The sequence below is a fragment of the Podarcis vaucheri genome (assembly GCF_965113315.1).
Source record: "Podarcis vaucheri genome assembly, chromosome: 17".
Lineage (NCBI taxonomy): Eukaryota > Metazoa > Chordata > Lepidosauria > Squamata > Lacertidae > Podarcis > Podarcis vaucheri.
The window spans coordinates 15,820,719-15,845,064 of NC_138755.1; the positions used below are offsets into that span (position 1 = coordinate 15,820,719).

General features: G+C 44.0%; 1 protein-coding gene across 3 annotated transcripts in view; it reads right to left on the minus strand.

The window, feature by feature from the left end:
• ADAMTSL1 (ADAMTS like 1) overlaps positions 1-24,346 on the minus strand; it is a 486,607-nt gene that overhangs the window by 164,693 nt on the left and 297,568 nt on the right. For all 3 annotated transcript variants that reach the window (XM_082204524.1, XM_082204522.1, XM_082204523.1), the window contains 2 exons: positions 23,284-23,520; positions 30-156 (listed from right to left, as the gene is read on the minus strand). In XM_082204524.1, the coding sequence (XP_082060650.1) occupies positions 30-156; positions 23,284-23,520 (364 nt within the window). The remainder of the gene's footprint in view (positions 1-29; positions 157-23,283; positions 23,521-24,346) is intronic.

Consider the following 24,346-nt stretch of genomic DNA (forward strand, 5'->3'; position numbering starts at 1 on the left):
TGAGGCAAAAAGTCAAATCAACATCTTACGTTTATTTGCCAAGAGCTGAGATTTATATTGGCCTCGGACAAGCCGGCAGGTGGAACCATCGCCATTGCAGACCCCACAGTTATCTTCCTTGACAGTGCTTCCCAGCTGGTGGTCACAGCCAACAATCTGACAAAAGAGAAAGATGTGCAGTTCAAATTGAGCACCTCCTGACTGCTGGATCCATCTCTGTGGTTAGTTCCCGCCAATTTCTTTCCCCCCTCTCTCACACACACTGTCTCAAGAGGGCCATAAAGCATGTTAGCAATGAAAGGGGGGGGGAGTAAATGAATTCGGCTGAGAGAGCTCCATCTGAACTGGGCAACGAAGTGATGATGCTGTGGCTGCAAAGAAAGGAGGGGAAAATGTTTCTTAAAAGGAGTGGTGGCTTAGTAGTGATCGCTTCCTGGTCAGGGGTCCGAAGATGAGGTACAGTGGTACCTTGGTTCTCAAACGCCTTGGTACTCAAACAACTTGGAACCCAAACACTGCAAACGCGGAAGTAAGTGTTCTGGTTTGTGAACTGTTTTCGGAAACTGAATGTGCTCCATTTTGAGTGTTACGCTCCCGATTTGAGTGCCACACTTCCATTTTGAGTGTTACGCTGAGGTCTGTCTATTTATTTTGCGCTTTTGCTTTTGCAGCTCTCTTTTTTGTTTTTGTGACTGTGTGGAACCCAGTTCACCTACCGGTTGATTGATTGTGCGACTGCAGTGCACAGTTTATTGCTTTCCTTTTATGAATCAATGGTCTCATTAGATAGTAAAATTCATGTTAGATTGCTGTTTCAGGGGTTGCTTTTAAACGTCTGGAACGGATGAATCCATTTTGCATTACTTTCTATCGGAAAGTGCACTTTGGTTTTGGAACGCTTTGGTTTTGGAACGGACTTTCGGAACGGATTAAGTTTGAGAACCAACGTACCGCTGTATTGTTTTTAACACACTTAGCTTGCAACAGGAAGACTACAAAGGCTTTAATGCCAACAGAAGGTTATCTAAGACAGTCTTCACCCAACCTGGTGTCTTGCAGGGCTGATGGGAGTTTGTAGTTCCAGTTGGTGAAGGCTGAGCTAAGATGTCATGGAAGAGATGCACTATACACAAAAAGCAATGCCTAACAGTTGCATTCTGGTGACGCTGCTGTATCTAATAGGAGTGTGAAAAATCACGCCTCGAAGAAACACTGAGGAATGTACAGTCTGACATGCATGCTGCGGAGTTTATTTTAACTCACATTTTAAACATGCGAGACTGAATGCACTTGCAGCGGTGAACAGTGCTGCCAGTGATACAACCCACAGTAAACAGAAACATGCAACTTGGAGCCCAAACATATTGGTCTGCATTCTGCCGCAGTCCCAGTAAAACGCCCACTTCCAGAGTAACATGTGGCATTAATTACATTTGACTGTCCTCCCGGTCTGTATGCAAACCGTGTCCAGATAATGTTCAGGGTGACACACAAGAGAGGCTGTATTTAAAACGAGGGTTTGAAAACCAGCAAGTCTGGATTCCATTTCCAGCCCTCCAACAGGCATTGGGGGAGCCGTTGGGTAGCCTTCTCTTCCAAAATTTATATAACCTTGAGTGCTCAGCTCAAAACCAATACATAAAGCCTGATCTGCAAAACAGATAAGCCAGAGAACCTTGATCAAAATGGGTATAGGGTGGTGTGTGTGTGTGTGTGTGTGTGTGTGTGTGTTTTACATCAGAATGACCAACTAAGTCACTTTCATTGAAGTACCCAAGCTTAAATTGTCTGTAGAGCACATCATCAGGGATCAGAGGTGTTCATTAAAAAAGAAACCACACCCAACACCCATGTACAAACTCATATAACACTCATAACAGTGATTTCTGTCGCTTCCAATATCAGAAGAACCTTAGTGACACCACCGAATTTCACCTAAACTGAAATTTGTGTTGAATTTGACGAATCTTACTAAGGCAAATCATCTGTAGGAATTTTGCATAAACTTGACAGGACTCTCTTAAGACAGGTATAACTTTTTGTGGCTCTCAAACCACTACCACCAAATTTCTGCTTAAAGGAAAGTTTTGGAGATTACTTTGGGTGGGTGGGGGGGAGACAGTAGAAATTTAGGGAGAAAATGAAAGTATTTATATGACGACCCAAATTTCTCATAGGGGTGGGGTTGGGGGTTAGACACTTTAAGGGGGGGTATTCAAGTAGAGGAGGCTTCTCCCACCACAATGCCCTCCAAATGTTGTTGGACTACACCTCCCATCCTCGCTGACCACTGACCATGTTGGCTTGGGAGCTGTAGTCCAGCATCCTTGCCCTGAGATCAATGAACTTATCACATTCTTGCCACCATAACAGCTGAGTTATTGTTAAGTAGTGTTGCAATATCATTACTTGGCAGGCTAAAGATGAAACCCAGTTTCTGCTCCACATGCTGCATGACTCTGTATAACCACCAATTCTGTCCAATGTTTTTCACATTCTTTTTTTTTAAAATATATACTTGACACATCTTCCTCTCATAGTTAACACCCATATCTAGGCTGAGTTCTTAACTTTGCTTGTAGGTTTAGCACAGATAGCGGCCAGAGTATTAGTTCAGATAAGCTGCTTCCTGCATCTGAGGCATATGGCTCTTTGGCATAAGTCAACATGGCTGTGTCCTGAAGTTAAAAACACCATACTATGGTTTAGAAACTGACTTTTATATTTCATGTTAAGTGTGACCCCCTTCATTTGGGCGAACACCAAGTTGAACTGGCAGGACAAAGAATCGGGCTACGCAGCCATAACATAGAGACTCATACATCAGCCATTGTTTACAAGACACTACATGAGGCAGGAAAGGTGAGGCAATGAGTTTCTGTGGACCAGTAAAAGCATCCCTGTGGTATAGCCGTGTTCTCCCACTATGTGTGAACTTTGGGATTTCTTCAGGAATAAAAACTGGACTAGCAATGACAAGTCCTGGGAGCTCTGCGTGCTCCTAAGTGCCCTAGGGTAAGACATTTTCATAATAATTTCTTCTCAGCATTGAGAAACTTGGCCAGGAAATGGTATAATAAAAGCAAACCGGCAACTCCAGCTAAGTATAGATAAATCTCTTTTTTTGGTCTTTCAGAGGCCCTGTCTACGCCACTGAGTTTATGGATAAAGATCCCAAGATTGGAATGGGTGTCCCTAATCCACTTAAACACTTGCTTTTAATTTAACCTTGCACATATTTTACAATCTAGTTGAATGCTGATATGCCCTGGAGCTTTGGTCTGGATATTTGAAAAAGGCGCAAGTGACAGTAAATATTGAAACTGGAGTTGCAAACAGATTGAGGGACAACAGCTGCCTTACAACAAGCTCACTGTTAAAAATTGGTTGCAAGGAAAACCTATCAGCATGATTTATTTCACTTAGAAATGTATCAAACGCTATCATTAATACTACTACTACTATTATTATTATTATTATATAGCAATATACTGCTGCAGCAACTACTACATTTATTATAAAGTGAAAACGGTGTACTACCAGGTTAATATCTGTGCAACACTAGTTTCAACACTTGAACTAAACCATCCAATATGCATTGTTAGCTAAACTAAAAAGAGATGTAGTGAATTATACCAAAATGCTAATTTAGCATCACGAGTCCCTTTCTTCCGAAGACACGCTAGGGATTCAGGTTGGGAGACAGAGTTACCCTCAAGCCACCCCCAAATGCAAACCACCAACCAGGAACATTTACACAATGCCTGTGATGCCAGTACCCCTAGGGCAGGCTTCCTCAAACTCGGCCCTCCAGGTGTTTTGAAACTACAGTTCCCATCATCCCTGACCACTGGTCCTGCTAGCTAGGGATCATGGGAGTTGTAGGCCAAAAACATCTGGAGGGCCAGGTTTGAGGAAGCCTGCCCTATGGTGTCACATTAAGAACAATAATAAAATTTTCTTTATATCCCGCCCTCCCCAGCCGAAGCCGGGCTCAGAGCAGCTACCAACAATAAAAGTAACACAGCATTCTAAAATCAATTCATTTTAAAATCAAATCAGAATCAAATTAATGGCAACCATTGGGCTAGAGATCTGTGAGGATTACCAAAGGAGGGGGTCAGACTGTGCCTTGGCCAAAGGCCTGGTGGAACAGCTCTGTCTTGCAGGCCCTGCGGAAAGATGTCAAGTCCCGCAGGGCCCTAGTCTCTTGTGACAGAGCGTTCCACCAGATCGGGGCCACAGCCGAAAAAGCCCTGGCTCTGGTTGAGGCCTCCCTGTGGCTCGGGATTTCCAAGATGTTTTTGTTTGAAGACCATAAGGTCCTCCATGGGACATAATAGGAGAGGCGGTCCTTAAAGGTACGGGAGTCCTAGGTCCTCCTCTGAGTTAGAGGACTCCAGCCAGAAGCCCTGGTGGAACCATAGTTCCCCCTGCTTTGTCACAGTAAACAACAGCTAAAGCAAGATGAGCCCCTTAAAATGAAGAGGACCCCCTCAGTAAAGATGGCACTAGTCAGAGGATGACAGCTGCTGAAACAGGACAAAAATATAGTCCACTTTGATGGATCGATGGATGGATGCAACCCATGAATTGATCGCCTTCAGATGACAATTATACATGCACAAATTTAATAATATTTGGAATGTATTTGTTGAAACCATATTAGCACACGGTTTAACATATTCTTGAGGGAAACAATGTCTGTCCATCTACATATATACTATGTAGTTTTGTATCCTTTATTACATTTTATCGTTATTTTGTTATTGCTGTTTTCCTCTGCTTTTAAAAATATTTCCCCCATATTATCTTTCTCCCCTTTTTCTATTCCTTCTTTTTAATTTACTGTAATAATCTCAATAAAATTTTATATAACACAATTCTCTAAAAAAAGTGGTAACAGAGGGCTTCTTTGAAAGCCTACTCCTGAATACAAGACAAATATGTATAGGGCTACTTATGAATAGTACAAATTTGTATAAATTATACAAATTATAGCTTGGTATATATGCATGGACAGCAGTCTGACCCTTTCTGAGCTGCTTATACACACCTTTGGGGGCAAAAGCGGCAATTATATTTACAAGCAGAAGTGATACACGATAAAACACAGATACCTATATTTTATACTTTCTGTGTACAAAAAACAATAATGTTCAAAAGCAACATTGGATAATAACTTCCTTTATTTTCTGTCATTTCCCTTGTACCAAAGACAATCTGTTTGGTTGACCAGTGTGGATCAAAACGCATTTGGAATGTTATCTCCCAAAGGGTACATTTTAAACTGAATTCCATTCTTTTTGCCACCTCTACCCAAAATAATACACGGGTGGCGTTGTGGGTTAAACCACAGAGCCTAGGGCTTGCCGATCAGAAGGTCGGCGGTTCGAATCCCCACGACGGGGTGAGCTCCTGTTGTTCAGTCCCTGCTCCTGCCAACCTAGCAGTTTGAAAGCATGTCAAAGTACAAGTAGATAAATAGGTACCGCCCTGGTGGGAAGGTAAACGGCGTTTCCGTGCGCTGCTCTGGTTCGCCAGAAGCGGCTTAGTCATGCTGGCCACATGACCCGGAAGCTGTACGCCGGCTCCCTCGGCCAATAAAGCGAGATGAGCGCCGCAACCCCAGAGTCGGCCACAACTGGATCTAATGGTCAGGGGTCCCTTTACCTTTACCTTTTACCCAAAATAATAGGACTTACACAGTGGATCTATGCACATAGAGTTTGTTAATTTCCTATGAATTCCCACAGGAGCCCAAGTTTCTCGTCCCTTCTCCAAAGAATACTTTAACATTAAAACTCTCAGCTGAAATACAGGGTGGGTGGTGGGGATTTTCACTGAAGTCTACAATGCATCAACTATGCAGTTGCCAGATTCACGGACTTAATTATTCAGTCTCACTTGTTTCTTCTTCTTTTTTGAAGGGTGCTCTCATTATGCCACATATCAGCATTCACCATCATTCTTGCTGGATGCCCTTTCCAACTCTACAATTCTCCGATTCTATGAAATAAACAGGGCTTAAATGCTTCATGTGATCATCTGTGATCTTTGGCTTCAGCTAGGGACAGTCCTAGCAACGTTTATATTAATACTCCTTCAAGGAGGAGAGATGGCAAGTTGGCCAGGAATATAAGTGTGCCTGATAAATAGACACTCAGCAGTACAATGGCTCCTGATGGGCTGGTGCCAGAAGCTAGCAGCCTTGGGCAAATGTCAGGCTCATTGCTGGGTCCCTCTTCATTCGTCTTCCTCCTGGCACAGCACTGTAAACTGCACCCTTCTGCCATGTCAAGCCAGCTTTTAAATTTCCCACAATGCCCCTGACCTGGCACCTGAGGCATTCCGGGAAATTAAAAGGGTCTCTCAGCACTTCTTGGAACGCTGTCACCCCCAAGGGCTCATCCATACATAGCTTTGCTCTGCATTTCTTTGCACAGGTCTGGATTTGCCAGCTCTGCATCCCAGTGCTTTCACCTCCCCCCGCCCATGTGAAAACCCACTCTTTAGTGTTGAATCGGAGCAAACAGCAATCCGTAGAAAGCACAACATGTCATTTATAATAAATAATAATAATATTTTTTTATTTATACCCCGCCCTCCCCAGCCGGGCTCAGGCTAACACCCGATACAAAAACAAATTGATTGAAATGCAACTTAGAAACAAGATTAAAATACAACATTAAAACATTAAAATACAGCCTCATTTCAATGGAAACTCAAATCAAAAACTTTTTGAGGGATGAAAGCGTAAAGTCTTCACCAAGGCTAACTTTCTAGACTGGTCCTACATGGGCCAGAAAAAAGCCAGGGAAGTCCCCAAGTGGGAGTTCCATCATAGGAGGAGAAAGGAAAAAAGAAGAGGGGGAGGGAATCAAATTGATTCCAAGCCAAAGGCCAGGCTGAACAACTCTGTCTTGCAGGCCCTGCGGAAAGAAATCAGATCCTGCAGGGCCCTGGTCTCATGAGACAGAGCGTTCCACCAGGCCAGTGGAGCCAGTGTTGAAAAGGCCCTGGCTCTGGTTGAGACTAATCTGACCTCTAGGATGTTACTATTTATGGACCTTAAAGTCCTCCACAGGACATACCGGGTGAGGTGATACTCCGATTCAGCAGTAAAGATCAGGTTTTCCTGGGGACATACTTGTCAAGTTCCACCCAACATTGTGTATGTGTGTGACGTGAATGTGAAATCACACATGCAACACACACACACACGTGACATCATGCACGTTTGGAGGAGGCTGTGAAGCCCAGCAGGGCAAGACTCCACCACGGGGAGTCCTGGCAGGGCCCTCTGCCAATGTGGGGAGTTCCAACAAAGTCTTCACTGCCATGGCCCGGCCCCTCAAGATTGGGGGATGCTCAGCCCCATCCTCACATAACATCGGGGGGAAGGGGTGTGTGAGAGAGGTGTCCTCAGTCCCATAGAGTTGGTGCCTATGCCTGGGGAAAATGCTCAGACATGGACAGGGAAAGCATGGACCTGTGGCCGGAAAGCACATGGCAAAGGGCAAGTGTGGAGGAGCCCCCAAGAGTTGACTGACAGAGGGTAGGGGCCCCACTGCTCCTCAGCTTCTGCAAATTCCTCAGTGAGTCACAGAAATGCAACTTTAGAGAAAAGAGGGAATCCTACAGTTTTTATTATGTCCTTTCTCTGTATTTCACTTACGTATTGCTTTCATTCTTTTTTTAAAAAAAATTCTCTTTATCATGAAATATACCTGGATTCATGATACTGTTCTTTAACGAAGCAAAAAAAACGACTCTTTAAATTCCTGACCCTCAGTAAGACAGCTTATGTTTCTGATGGCAAGCAAAGTTAGCGGTGACAAAGTAGGCACAACGCAGACAACTTGACAACCTGACGTGTCAGATGACAATTCTGTTGTCGTTGGCTGCTATGGATATCCTCCCATGATGCGGATCCCCTGGAGATTTAGCTGACACAAGTTCCCAGGTTTCTCAGAGCCGGGAAATATATGAACTAGAGAGAGTAAAGAATCTACTGTTGAGCCCATGTCATAAAATGATCAATCAAGGCATATTTGTTCTAGCATTTTCAGAATAGCATAATCAACTCTTTTTTTTATAAAAAAAACAAGCGATGGAATTAAATACACATAAAGCCAGCCTTTGCTAACCCTTTCAGATGTGTCCAATTACTAAACAGCAAGAGTCTGTATGAGCTACCGCTGGATTCTCATTAGAGAGTCTGTGATTCTTTGTCAGCGGCAATGACTTCATGACATATTTGGGTATCGCCAATCAAACCGTTCCATCCGCAAGGCACGTACATTTGCTGCTAAACGCACAGAGCTCCTTTTGTTGATAGAAAAGGGTCTTCTGGCCAGATGCAAACAGACGTCCCACTGGAGTGCATCCTTATTGTCAGCGCCTGTGCCAAAGGAGGTCTGTTGCTGTAATCAGATAATTAGCCTGTACCCTTGTGAAACCAGATTCAATGGGTTCACCCTGACCTCAGTCATCAGCAAAATGCTGGATTCCAGGCTTCAAATCCTGCATTACAGCTCAGCCCGTGTATTGCCAAGGAAAGACCATATGAGCAGCATAAAATGAGAGAGGACAGGAGGAATTAAGAGACGAGGATGCAGCTGTTGCAAAAAGTTAGGACCTTTTTCTAAGGAAAAGAAAATAGCAAGTATTCATTGAGGTACTTGTTGCTTTGCAGTGACTCTAAGCGGTGTTTTTTTTTAAGACTAACTGTAAATTTTCAAGACATTTGAAAACTAATAAGTAGATAAATCTAATTAATCCTTTTTGGGACCCCTGTTTAAGATAGCATAAGCCAAGTATTTTTGGACCTCTGTAAAGTGCTATACATTGTTATGAGTTTGGGAGGGGGCAAATCCCCACCCCTAATAATTTCTACATTCAGTGAAGGGTTAGAATTTGAGCAAACTCATAAATTCATGAATTTAGCAAGGGCTGGAAATAATACTGGCTGGCTTTCTCATGGAGCCAACCTGGCAATGGCTCGCTTGGGATGGGTTTGCCACAAAACAAAAAGCTGATAATGGTTTGTTTGATAACATTAAGCCACTGTCAAAACACAAGCCCCTCTGCCTAGTAGTTTTTGGGTTAGGATTACCATTGGCCGGATGTAAGCAGCAGGGAAAAGTGCCTTTGGCAATGGGTTTGAGAAACAGAGGTTGAAGGGGTGCCCGGTGGTACTGGTGGGGCTGGATGTGGAGAAGGGGTTTTCTGCAAGTGCTGCTGGGAAGGAGAAGGAAGAAGTGTGGAGGACTCCATGCAGAGACTGAAGGGCAACAGCCACTCTGGCTGGCTGGAGCAGGCAATTACAAATAGACATAGGGTTGGCGCTTACGATGTCTTTGAATCCAACACTGCGTTGCTGGGAAGGACAAGCGCCTCTTGAGATGCAAATGCTGTTAACTCTATCTCCATAAAACTCCGGTGTAAATATGTGTGAATAAACCATATTTCTTAAAGACCCTACAGTCTCTGCTGTGCCTCATTCCAAAAGAAAGACAACCCCTGTTTAAGTGTTGGACTTTTGGAGGAAGAGAGGAGAACTAGCCCTGCTGTACATCGGGGAGGGCTGTGTGGAGAGAGCCTCTTCCTTTAAATTCCTAGGAGTTTATCTCAGTGAAGACCTTACTTGGAAAATAAATACAACCCAGGTGGTTAAGAAAGCCCAACAGAGACTCCACCTCTTCAGAATATTGCGAACGAATGATGTCAATCAACATTTGATGATCTCCTTCTACCGGTTCACAATAGAAAGTGTCCTTTCATACTGCATCACGGTGTGGTATGCTGGTTTGACATCAACTGATAGGAAGTGCCTACAGAGGGTGGTGAATGCAGCACAAGATATTATGGGCTGTCCTGTGAATCCGCTGAATGAAATAGCGGAAGAACGTTGCCTCAGGAGAGTGAGGAAAATTCTCAGGGATGATTCACACCCTGGCCGGCACTTTCTTGATCTCCTGCCCTCAGGCAGAAGGTATAGAAGCATGATTAGTTGCACCAACAGGGTAAAGAACAGCTTCTATCTGTGGGCTGTTAGGCTGCTGAATGAAAAGATAACAACAGGGCAACTGACTTTCGAGTTTGGTGGGTGTGCGTCAGTAAATGAGGGAATTAAGACTAAGAGAGCTAAGTGGGGGGTGCTCCTGTAATCTCACTGTATACAAGTTGTACAAGTGACAATAAATTATTTCAATTTCAATTTCAAGTGCCAAGACTCCCGGAACCTCACACTGCTCATACAGATTGGGGTGGCCTATAACACTAAATTATGCTTCTGAAAATTGCAGCGCAGTACCCCCTCCGCCCCACATCCAAACAGGAGCCAGGTGAGCTGCCAAAGACCCCTCGGCCCCTAGGAGTTGACTTCTATGTGAATGTGGTGTCTGATGGGCTCAGGAGCAGAATGTGGTGACCCCTGAGCCCAGCTGCAGCAAGAGGGGCTGTTTGCAAAGGGAGAAGCAACTCCTGGTTTTTCTCAGCTACAGCAGTGTGCCAGGGCAGGGGCAGGGGCAGGGGGAAAAGATCTTGGAGTGAGCACAGTCATCGCAAGATCACAAGATCAAGATCTTACGAGATCTTGGCAGGGCCTTTGTTTGTCCCTCAACTGGTACTGAGGCAGCAGCGCATAACTAAAAAATTGTATTTTTCAAAACATAAAGCAATCTTCACAACTATTTAAATATAGGAATTAGTGCCTACAAAATCCATTTTCTTTTTCATAGGTCTGTATATAGAGTCAGCAGCTGTTTCCGATGTAAGTAGCAGCACAGCCTGCCTTTTGATGTAATAATTTACATCCCTGAGTCTCTGGATGTTTAACCTACGGGGAACTTAGTAGTTATCTTTGCTTTTAATGCTTGACCTTTTAGCCCTAAAATGTTGTAAGTTGGAGGATGAGATTTCAATGTGTCTTTTCTGAAACTCATCAATGCCTGTTGACCACAGCTGCAACTCAACACGCAAAACAAATCCTTAATCGGTCTGGTTTCGGCTTTCATTGCAGGCTCAGTATATAAAACAAGCCTTCAAGTGAGCGTTCCATTACTACCTATATGGCAGGAAAGAAATGAAAAAGTCAAAAAAATGGAGATCCCTTTCTTTCCATGAGGAAAGAAAAGAAGACAAAACTCTGTGCTGTGAGATTTCAGTGAAGCTAGTCTTTCCAGAAGTTACACAATACGGTAACAGTCAAATTGGGAACAGAGGCACAGCTAAGTAGATAGAAACTTTGCATTTCTAGGAATGTGAAGGAAATTGGTTAAGCTAGGGTTGGAGCATCTAAAGATTAAGGTTGAAGATTTCAACAAAGTTCACATGCCAATCTAGTCTCTTGTTGGGTTAAGATAAACTGTAGACCCTCCAAGTATCCCTATTTTCAAGGGACAATCCTGGATTTACAGAAACTGTTCCAGTTTCTGATTTGATCCCGGAATGTCCCGCTTTTCCTTAGTACATCCCTATTTTCGCCGGAGAAATGTTGGAGGATATGAAACTGATAACACATCTCAGTCCTCTATTTACAAGAGGACCCCAACAGTTGTCAACTGTTGCTCCCTCATAATTTGACCACCAATTAGCACCTAACCAATAAAATAATCTCTCTAGCACTCAATACACTCAATTCATGGGTACCAGTGTTGTCGCCAGTAGCTACTATGGCGATTGTGAAAGATTTCAGTAAATAACCCCTCAAAATGCAGGAGAGACTGCTCTTCCTGATCAATTCTTGTCGGCACTGCCTCAGCCTTACCTACACTGAATATGTCCCCCTGCATGTTTTCTTAGCTGTCCCCCTACCCCTAAAGAGAGGTACTTCCCCACACTGCCCCACAGGGGCCTGGGAAGCACGCCCTGCCCAGCCCCAGAGGACCATTCGCCTGTGGAGCTAGTAGCCAGGGCTGCTGCAACAAACAGTTGTCAAGTCTTTGGGAGGCAGAGATGCGAGAGGGCATCAGAGGAATGAGGGAAGGAAAGAAGGACAGAAGCCAGTGTTGCCCACGACACCCATGACCTTCATGACCCCAGGGTGCCATTGCACACTGGTTGAAAACCACTGGAGTAGACTAATGGATAAGACTGTGGTATTTGCTTCCCAGCGAGCTTTTCCCACTTGCATATAAGAATACAAGCGGTACCGTATTTTTTGCTCCATAAGACACACTTTTTTCCTCCTAAAAACTAAGGGGAAATGTGAGTGCGTCTGATGGAGCGAATGGCACTGCGCAGAGAGAGAGAACTGTGCAGCGCCCCTTCAGTGAAGTGGGAGGAGGAACAGAGCCCCTTCTGTTTCTCCTCCTGCTTCGCTGAAGGGACGCTGCGCAGAGAGGGAGAACTGCACAGTGCCCCTTCAGCAACGTGCCTGTCCTCCCCTCCTCCCGCTTCGCTTCATGCAGCGATCCCACTTGCTGTTCTGGCTTCTGGGATTCAGAATATTTTTTTTCTTGTTCTCCTCCCAAAACTAGTTACACCTTAGGGTCTGGTGCGTCTTAAGGAGTGAAAAATACGGTAGATACCTGAGTCTTTTCTTCCCTTTTTGAAGATGGAGACATTTGCCCACCTCAAGTCTTCAGGGACCTCATTTGGGTCCCCCTATTGCTTCTTCTTTCATGCTGGGCTCTTGTAACTCCCCATCCTAAACCTCTGCACTACTTCCCAGATAGCTAAATTATTTGTGGGTTCATTTATTCTTACGGAGCTTTGTTCTGTAAAAAAGAAAACTCAGCCTTTCAAAAAGACAGGGTGTGTGGGGAAGTTTAAGCTTCCCAGGCATGGTGCCTCCAGCTAATGTTTCAATTTCTGAAGTTGATTAGGAATATTATGGCTGTGCTTCTCCCTCAGTTCACAAGGAAAATGTCACAGGTGGTTAGTAAATCAGAAATCTGAGGGTACCAATTATGTCTCGCCCATGAAGAGCTGGCAAACCATTTTCTGTTCTTAGACCTAGGAATGCAATTGAGAATCAGCAGCGCTGCAATTAAAACTATGGCTCAGGCCATCTGGATGGGCTTTCACAACGCACCCTTTCCCTCCTCACTGAAGGGCAAAGAATGTGCCATTCTTTTGAAACTCCAGTCAACTTGAGGGGACACAGAAATTCCAAGCCAAAGGAATCAAACAGGATAAACACTACGGCAGGAGGAAGAGCTCGCAAGTTCTTCAGGTGTGGACAAAATATGGTGCTCCAATTGGAACTAACTGATTCCCCAATAAGCGATTTTACAGACCAACCCTTTCACCACTGATATTCTTCTGGCTGCCCCCTACCCCAGGTCAGAAAAAGAAAATATGCATGATTGGGGCAATGGGGAACGCACCCACCCAGCCAGCCCGCCCTGGTAAAGGGATGGTTTTAGTAGTGTATGGAAAAGCACAGGTATGGGGCAGAAGGCATCAAAGGATAGTAGTCTCTTCCATAACTAAGCTCCCAGCATCAAATTTCACCACTAGCAGAAAGGTGGTGAAACCTTCTGTTCTGCTTCAGAATAAAGGAGGTGAAATTAAACAGTGAAATGGAAAGCCACACAGATCTGACAACTGTGGACATGTATGGGAAAGGTTTATCACCACACATCTTGTCTTGGGTAAGAATTTGTCACCTGCAAAGCTATATTAATTTTTATTAAGAACTGGTATTATAATGCCGGAGAACAAATAGAGGTGCCTCCTCACACTGCCCCACAGGGGCTTGGGAAACACCCCCTGGCCAGCCCCAGAGGCACCATTCACCTGGGGAGCTTGTAGCCAGAATTGCTGCAACTATTACAGTCGTTAAGAGTCGTCAACAGGCTCATCTCAGCTATCTGCCAATCTCCCATTCCCACCACCCTTCTGAGTAATACCCCTCCCCACCTTCTCACTATATAGAAGGGTCTGGCAACTTCTGTTTCAGTGTATCTGAAGAAGTGTACTTGCACACAAAAGCTCATACCAAGAATTAACTTAGTTGGTCTTTAAGGTGCTACTGGAAGGAATTTTTTTATTATTGCAACAAACAGTTAGGCAGAGATGTGAAATGGCATCAGAGGAGAGAGGGAAGGAAAGAGGGATGGAAGCCCTTGTTGCCCGCAGTACCCATGGCCATGATTCAAGGCACCCCAGGGTGCCACAGCACACTGGTTGAAACCCACTGCTGTACTGAATAAACTTTTTTTTTCTGTTTATAGAGATAATGTCATGATTTTTTTCTTCCAAAAGCGCAGTTTAAAAAATGAAGTGTGAAATTGCCACCAGTAAGTGGATATTATTTCTCATGCAAACACTGATGAAGCACAGTGCATTTTCAACATGCCATCTACCCATCCTGCTGCAGAGCCAGCATTTCCAAGGACAGCTGCTTCTGACTCCAAAACACCACACAAAAAGCTGGCTTCCCCTCTTCTGAATGTAGCCAGAAGTCTGTGTTGATTTTATGCTAAGCTGGTGGGTGGTCATACGTAAAGCAAAAGGGCTTTGCCACGAGAACTTACAATTGCACAAAGCCTCATAAATATGTCACTCAGCTACTTGCATCCCTGCATCACGAACAACATCAAACAAATATGGATTAAAAGAGTCGTATAAATTTCACTTATGTTGTCATCCCGAAGGGGTCCCAAACAGACAGAGCTTGCAAATGCAATCTTAATGATGCACTGAGGAAGTAAGCCAGCTCTTAGTCTTTGTATGATTATCCTTGGAGGATAAGCTGCAGACAGAAGACACATACGAAGCATGACCCAAGCTATGTAACGAAGAAACAAGGCAGGAGTTCAAGCACACGTCTTTCTATGCTGGATTCATGAAAAACACAAAATGCAGAGGGTAACCTTTCCTACTTTGTCATCTGAAAGGTGCTAACCACAATAGAATCATACACCACACTTCCAAACTTCCCTGGATACTGGAAATACATAATAACTTGCTCTCAGGTCATTGGTTTTTTTTGGTATAATTTGCTAGCTTAAATTGCTTGCTAGTGTACGATAATCGTTATTGTCACTGTCCCATACAGAGCAACGAAATTGAAAAAATCTACACCAGACATTCAAAAACCAACAAGCCTGCTATCCCAGCTATCCCAGCCTGGTTAGCCCCCTAGAAACTCTGATACCCCATCTGATACTCTGCAGTCTTTACAACTTTGGACAGCATTGTTTTTCCCCTGACTGTGCAGCTCCCAAACCACACACACAGACCATAAGTTAATACACTCTCAACAGTACAATGGTATAATGCCATCAAAAGGTCCTTTGAGAGGTGATTTTTCTGGTGGATTCTCAGATAATATAACCTCTGCTGTGCTCTCATCATCAGGTCTTTGCTGTTTTCTCCCCAGGTTAGGTCATCTCTCAACTCCATTCCCAGAAATCGGAACACCAAGACCTGTTCCACGCACTTCCCCTCAATAATAAGTGGCTGAATATTCAATTTACATTTCCTAAAGTACACAATAATCTCTTTTGTTTTCTTTAAGTTAAGGAGTAAGTTGTTTTTCCTGCACCACTCCCCCAACTGCTCAACTTCCTTCCTATAGGCCGCCTCCCCCTCTCCAGTCATGATTAAACCAACCACCGTTGTATCATCTGCAAACTTACTGATCTTATTACTGGGGTATTTGGGGGCACAGTCAGCTGAATAGACTGTACAGTGGTACCTCGGGTTACATACGCTTCAGGTTACATACGCTTCAGATTACAGACTCCGCTAACCCAGAAATAGTGCTTCAGGTTAAGAACTTTGCTTCAGGATGAGAACAGAAATCGTGCTCCGGCGGTGCGGTGGCAGCAGGAGGCCCCATTAGCTAAAGTGGTGCTTCAGGTTAAGAACAGTTTCAGGTTAAGTATGGACCTCTGGAACGAATTAAGTACTTAATCTGAGGTACCACTGTATATAAAAGCTAGTGGAATTTTAAATGAATCTCATCATCTACTTTGGCAGGGTGGGGTGGAGATGAAACTGTTTTGAAGTTATGAATGTACCCAACAAAATAAAGTAGCTGCACAGGAATGATGGTCTCCACCCCCCACCTCTCTTTCTGTGTTTTCTCCTACCTTTGTCACTGTGATAGGAACCAGAGCTCAACCCAGTGACCCCACCGGCTGGCAGGGAATATAGGGAAGTGTCAAAGTCTGGTGTTAGGAGAGGGAATCCTGGAAGCAAAGGTTCAGTTCTCACTGACATGGTGATGATAGGTCTGTGATCACTGGGTTGAATGTTTAATTGATGTAAAAAAACAGGAGGAAGACTTCCAGTCTTACTTTCTTCCTGACATCTAGCTTTCTATATGGGAAGGAAGGGACGAGTATGGAGGAGCTGTCCATACAGTTTAAAATGGTGGAAGACAGAGGGATTCACTATCTCAGTAAAAACTAGGGCAAACGATGAGCCGGTGAGGCAGAATAGAGGAAATTGTGGCACACTTAGCAGAAATCAGATTCATGCCAAAGGGTACAGAAGTGTCACAATGGGAGCTGCAAAAATGAAGTATATTAACATTGGGGTTAGGAGGGTGGAGGATATAATAATAATAATAATAATAATAATAATAATTTATACCCCATTTCCTTGACATCTGATGGGAGGGTGTTCCATGGGGCGGACACCACCACCGAGAAGGCCCTCTTTGAACGTAAGCCAGAAAGAGGGTTTAGAACAGCGATTTTCAAACCTTTTTTTTGGTCACCACCCCTTGGTTTCATCATTGGACGCCTAGTACCCCCTACCCTACCTTACCGAAAGCATTATTCAGAATAGCAGGTTGCACAACCCACAAAGGAATAATTATAATTATAATTTATTATTTATATCCCGCCCATCTGGCTGGGTTTCCCCAGCCACTCTGGGCGGCTTCCAACAGAATATTAAAATACAGTGGTCTGTTAAACATTAAAAGCTTCCCTAAACAGGGCTGCCTTCAGGAAGATAACAACACACACACAAAAATTCACCACAATTAACAATTAACTGCATGTTTATCAAAATCCAATCAAAACTATTTAGTTTAATTAGTTCAACAAAACTGATAGTCATTTACACCTCCAGCATCCCCCGGGTGTGCTACCACCCACTTTGGGAACTACAGTGGTACCTCGGGTTGCATACGCTTCAGGTTACATACGCTTCAGGCTACAGACTCCGCTAACCCAGAAGTAGTACCTCGGGTTAAGAACTTTGCTTCAGGATGAGAACAGAAATAGTGCTCCGGTGGCGCGGCAGCAGCAGGAGGCCCCATTAGCTAAAGTGGTGCTTCAGGTTAAGAACAGTTTCAGGTTAAGAATGGACCTCCGGAATGAATTAAATACTTAACCCGAGGTACCACTGTACTGTTCCAGAAAGTTCAGGAGAAGAGAGTGTTAGCTCAGTAGAAGCATGGAGTTACAAGCGACCTGGAAGCCACACTACAAAGCCTTCATTTGGGATTATCATATTTTTCTGTGCATAACACGTCCATGTGCATAAGATGCTCCCTATTTTTTGGACTCAAAATTAAGAAAATGGGGGGAGATTTCCAAGAGTTGTTGAGCTTTCTTCAGGGGGCGATTGCCGAAAATCGCTGACTGCCTGACCGATAATGACAATATTGCCCGTGTCGCCGAAGCCACCAATCGTCTGCCCACTTGCCGCCAGCCGCCACCAATCACCCGCCCAATTTCCGCACGCCAGCCAATCGATAGCAGTCCTTGCTGCTGCCACAAATCACCCGTCCAATTGCCAATGACAATCTCCTGCTCGCGGCTGCAACCAATCACCCGTTCCCCCCTCTGTACTATTGGTGTATAAGATGACCCACAATTTTAAACATTATTTTATAATTTAAAAATCCTTGGCTTATACATGGAAATATACAGTAATAGGTGTCCAGTGTAATAGGATAACCCTTTACTTGTCCCTTTCTCCAGCTTACTTAAATTCACCAGAAGATCTGACCATAGCTATATCCAAACACATGACTAGAGATCTTATTTTTCACAGGATTCTCAATCACATAGAAAAGGTCTCCCTGTGTAGGCTCTGTTCTAAGAACTTGCCACATCCTGCACTAAAAAATCATGCTGGTTTTCAACTAACTTTTACTCAGAGTAACTCTATTGTACTCATGTTCATTAATTCCAATTAATGGAGTAAAGCTTAGTTGATTCTGCAACTGAAATGCAATCCCAGCTGGGCAGATTTATAGCTCCCTTGTAGAACGTTTTGTATCTGTTTCACAACTTAAAACTAAACAATTCAAAATTGTGAGGTAAGGTTCAACATCTCTTTCCCTATTAAAAGGGAGCCGGCAATGTGGCAGTCCTATTTTGCTGCAGCTCTGAGAACACACTAGCATTTATAGGACGTCTTACTTTCTTGGGGTTTGGAGTAACTTAGGCGCCAAGCGAGCACATCCTTAACAACAGACCCCCGACTCCCTTGGAGACGATACATATTGTGTCATTGCTGGTGGTAATATCAACATATTTGTTGACAGATATATGGTCTGCTTTGAGAGTTGTCTTGGACTCATGCTTAATATACAAGATGTTTACAGATTGCATTTTTTAAAATCTCCATGAAAAAGTACATGCTCTGGGAGGTTTTTGCAAATATAGGCCAAGGGTAAATGATGCAATGCTGGACAGTGCTCAACAAGAAACAATGATTACAGGCGCTTAGGTTGTTTTCAGACAAAGAGGTTTAAATGCATCAAAAGTGCTGCTGACTTTACCCAGCTAACCTGCAAGACACAAGGGTGGTGCCATTTAGAGCTACTTCAAACAGGAAATCAGGAACTAGCAGTACACTGCCATGTTTCTTGGATGTCGTACTTGAACTACACATCCAAGAAACTGTATGATGTGAGTTTCGCCAGCTCTGCTTCACTTCCTTGAGCAAGAAACATGGGTTCAGTGTAGGTCTTCTGCATGCAGATTATGGGCACCATCCACTGATGTAGTCCTGGCTGAATAGATTAATTTCACTTCAAGCATACTGCCGAGTTAATTATGGGTGGTAGTCTGAGACTATGGGTTCTCTATAGTAGTGAACTGACTTTTGCCACCAGAGTGACTGAGTTTCAATCATGTGACCTCAAGCAAAGTAGAGTCTTCTACCTCTACAGTGGTACCTCGGGTTACATACGCTTCAGGTTACAGACTCTGCTAACCCAGAAATAGTGCTTCAGGTTAAGAACTTTGCTTCAGGATGAGAACAGAAATCGTGCTTCGGCAGCACGGCGGCAGCAGGAGGCCCCATTAGCTAAAGTAGTGCTTCAGGTTAAGAACAGTTTCAGGTTAAGTATGGACCTCCGGAATGAATTAAGTACTTAACCCGAGGTACCACTGTATTGTGTTTCATGGACAATTCACCTCTACAAGGCACAACAGGGTTCTTAGAATTAGAATTGTGCTGGCCCACAACATAAGATGTTGTGTAAATGATCTGGAAAGGATTCTGATCTTCCTTTACATCAAGTGCAGTGGTATCCTGCTCTGACACAGCTGTGCAGTGACAAAAACGGCTCCTTTTGAAACCAATTTGTTATGCTAGTTCTGGGCAGCAAGTGAGTCCAGATTTGGGAATCATTTTGCAGTTTGGGTGTGATCCATCTTCTCTCTGGTAATTCCTCAATGTCCTGCATGCCTGATGGAAACTTACAGAGACGAACAAGCCAGGGGGCATTTGGGTTTTAACATACAAGAACAACAAGAATATTAAATAACAATATAATTGTCAGTGCTGTGCTCCATTTCTCCCTATATCCAAGTGTGTGAAAACAAGGAACACATGCTTCAATGGTGGATGTTATCTATTAGCACTGGAAGGCTTTCTCACATAGGTGTGTCCTGAACTTGGACCTTAAAACACAATCCAGCCTTAGTCCAATATGATCTGGCAAACAGATTGTTAGTTGACTCAAGAATGCTCCAAATCCACATCTTGTCCTGAGCTCAAGCACTTTAGCCAACTAGCGAGGGGGTGGGGGGAATTAAACACATTGTCCCCTGGAGTCGCTTATTAATAAATTGAGAAACAGCCAACAGCAAGGTCTTCTGACTCGACTAAGCTCACTTCTCAGAAAGACCATTGTGTCCTCTGATGAAATAAAGAGACATGTCCCTGTTTCAGTTAATTACAGAGCTGAGATAAGTGAAGCTATGTGCTTTATATCACATTCCATTTAGCTTAAACATCTCCCTCAACAATAAAGACGTGGGCCAGGTCAGAACGCAACACTGAAGAGAAAGAGCGCTAGGGGAAAAACAACCATAAGACACAGAAAGGAAATTCAGTTCAAATGCTAATAAAATGTCAGGAATTATATGGGATTATGGATGGGGAGAGCTGTGAAACTTGGATTTGGAACGACAGTAAAGTTCAGAAATGCTTGCATCCTTTTTTTGTTTTTGTTTTAATTCAGTGAGTCAGTCTGGATTCATATTTGACCCCAAAGCTTTAGGAGCCAGAGGTTTAGATGAAGTGATTTTATTATGTATCATTATAAACATATAATGTGTTAAATGCATGTATTATTTAAACACATAAGAACTTACGTATTGTCTTGTTGGGTCAGACAATGGCTGGTTCCAGTTCAGCTTTGTTTTTTTCCAACAGTGGACAGCTGGATGTCTCTGAGAGCTCACAAGCATAACATTTCTGAAACTGATGCTGCTAATGTTGAATTGCATCACTTGTACTCAGATTGGCTATGCTGCCATTAGCCAATGCTGAGTTAGAAATGGCTGCCCATTTTCACGGGGGTGATGGAGCTGAACAGGGGTTGAAGAGGAGAGGAAGGTTTGTTTTGTATTTTTAAAAATCAAGTATGGGGGCTTATCAGTAAAGTGGCAGCAGGTCTGCATTCTCCCTTCTTTAACGGAATTGTTCTGTACGACAAACCCACAAATCATTGGATAACTGTGACACAAGCCTGGTGGCACAGAAAAGCTTTCAGCATTTTGAAATTAATAGAAGACATCTGAAGGCAGCCCTGTTTAGGGAAGCTTTTAATGTTTAACAGGTTATTGAATTTTAGTGTTCTGTTGGACGGGGTATAAATAATAAATTATTATTATTATTATTATTATTATTATTATTATTATTATTATTATTATTATTATAGATGAACCTGCAACCCTCAATTGAGATGTCTAATGGAGCCCACACCCCATCTTCAGCTCATGCAAGATGGGGGCTCTGTTAGACTTCCCCACTGAGAGGCAGGCAGTCGCTCTAATATTATGAAACTCTAACAGACATACAAACCCTAACAATCGCAGGGCCTTTCCATTCTGGAGAAACACATAGCTGTTGCTAATACTGACAAGAATACAGTGGTACCTCAGGTTAAGAACTTAATTCGTTCTGGAGGTCCGTTCTTAACCCGAAACTGTTCTTAACCTGAGGTACCACTTTAGCTAATGGGGCCTCCTGCTGCCGCCGCCGCACGATTTCTGTTCTCATCCTGAAGCAAAGTTCTTGACCTGAGGTACTATTTCTGGGTTAGCAGAGTCTGTAACCTAAAGCGTCTGTAACCTGAAGGGTCTGTAACCTGAGGTACCACCGTATTGGAAGCCCCAGCTTTTTTGTAGCTCCATGTGCCCATTGGACTGTTTGAGACCATAGAATATGTTTCAGTCTTTCAGACTTTGCCTGTTGTGTCTAATCCATAACATAGAACACTGATATCAAGGGCATGACCACAGAACTGAATGGAGCTGGAATGAGTGCATTGTTCATTACGGAAAGAATAGGTTGTATCCAATGTTAGTTGTCCTCAGAGTAGACCTGCTGAAGTGAATAGACTTAGAATTCCTGCTCCATGATTGCAGTCATGGGATTGTTGTCTTTCACATGATGGTGTATGTTTGACTCCACAGAGTGGAAAGTGACGGAGACAAGATGTTTGTGTTACTGTGTTCAGTGAAGTGGGACTATTGTCCTTTCTCCTTTTCCTCTTTGCTGTCTGATGCTAGAGAGAGAGGGAGCCAGGTTGCAGTGCTCTGTGTGTAAATAAAGTAGATTAGCCAAAATGCTGAGTAGCTGAGGTCTGTTTAGCAAGCTGCGAAGACTCTGCGGATCCCTTTGTATGTCGATGTCTGTTGGCATCGGTCGCTGTGATGTTTGGGCTGAAGAAAGCTTTTGAAGCTCCCGAACGAACGGCCAGGAGGGAGAGAACATGCCAGTCAGGCATGTGTCTCTACCAGGGTCCTACTCAAGTGTAGGACATAGACATGGCTAACTTAGCTCCATTCATTTCAATGGGTCTATTCTCAGTAGACTGTACAGTCATACCTTGGAAGTTGAATGGAATCCATTCCGGAAGTCCTTTCAATTTCCACAACATTTGGATACCAAAGTGTGGCTTCCAATTGCCTGCAGGAAGCTCCTGCAGCCAATTGGAAGCCATGGAAGCCCCATCAGATTTTGGTTTCCAGAAACAGTTTGCAAACCAGAACAGCCACTTCTGGGTTTGCGGCGTTCAGGAGCCAAAACATTTGAGAACTAAGCTGTTTGAAAACCAAGGTACGACTGTAGTTGGGTACACAACTAAGTATTTTGAATAGCAGTATCTCTAAATTGATAAATTACCTACATGTTCGGAAATGGGAATTCAACAGCACCCCCACTCTCTCACACAAACAAACAAGGAACCACAATGCAACCAACTGAACTCAACCAACCAGGACCCTCTAATCTCTCGCAATGCCAATAAACATTTAATAAAGGTATGAATAAAAGGCCTGCTCACATAATGCTGACCCAATAGTCTATACAAACGCTATGTAACACAACGAAAGAACGTAACCTTTCCATCTTTCTCCTATCTTCCCCCATGAGCGGCATGATATCTAGAATGATAGTGCCTCATACAAAACATAAACAAATTGTGAAAAAGACTCTAAACAAAAAATGGAGATGCTATATGAGCTTTTCACTGCTGGTTTGTTTTGTAACACAATAAAATCTCTAATAAAAAGGAATTAAAAATTAAAAGGGAATGGGAATGAAAAACCTGAAAGGACTGCCTTGAAAGGGTTACCTTTTCAGGCAGTTTCAACAGGAAGAGCTGGCACAAACTTAAAAGAAACGGGGGGGGGGGACCATACTGTTGATAAAATGCATTTCAGAAGCAAATATGTAAGTGACTCTGAAAATGAACACACACTTTAAGAAGACTGTAGGAGCAAGCACCACGGAGGAGAGGGGAGAGATTAAAACATGAGACACACAAAAAGACAAAAGACACAGAAAAAGGATGTGTGGGGTGTGTGAAAATCAGCAAAAAAAAAGTATTGTCCTTACTTGGCACAAGCCGCTAATGCACATATCTAGCGATTCAGTGTAGCATCGGGTCCCATCCAGCACTTTAGGAGCCAATTCCACAACAAAGCTTGTCCCTTTGGCCTGGCACTTTAAGGAGCATGGGTTGTCAGGATCATTCGATACAGGGAGCCATTCGTAAAACTGCCCCTGGTACTTGACGTCGTTGTGCGCCGAACATTGCTGGGTACGAAAATCACCTGCTTCTGGAGGGCAGTCCTAAGGAGAAAGAGAAGAAGGGCAGGTGGTCACTTGCAAATGGGCTAATAATTGCGTGGCGAGTTCCCGCCTCCCCCCGGTGGAAATAAAGACACATGACACAAATATTTAGGTTAATGAGCCAAAAATGGCCACAACTTTATTGGTTACAGGAATGAGCGGTATTGGCTTAGGCATTGGTCCAAACTGACTTTCCGGCTTCAGCCCGATTGCTTGAAGACCGGGAAGGGTTAACCACCAGTAGGGGGAGTCCTGCTGATGCACATCAACTAGGAACTCCCCTGGGGTCACTGCTCGGGGGCGTGCCTTAGGCCCTCACCTCCATAGGCTTCGGACAGGGGCACGCTCCCCGGAATCATTTACCGGACTACCCTTCGATATTCCGGGGAGGGGATGGCGCTTCCTCCCCCCCCCTTCATCTACATGACAATACCCCTACCAATGCCTAACCGCCAATGCCGAGGAAGTTGTGATGATTTGCTACGAGGTAGGCGAAAAACCAAGTGGCTGGTGCCAATTTGCCAAGTGGAAAAAATTCCTACCAGGCCCTTTAATGGCGACCAACCGAGGTCCATAGCAAGGTCAAAAGGAAAACCTAAAGGGTGGGAGGGAGGGAAACCCGATGAACTGAGGCGGCAAAAGAGGGAGATACCTGGCCGCGCAAGCCATGCCCCCCCCCGGCCTGCCGATTGGCTGGCCAGAGGATGACCCGGCCAGGGATCCCCTCAATCGCGCAGAGGCTGAGAGCCAGCCCCTGCGCACGTAGAGAGGGCGTGAAGCCCGCAACTCCACCTCCTCCCAAGTTTGGAAGTGGTTTTGTATTCTC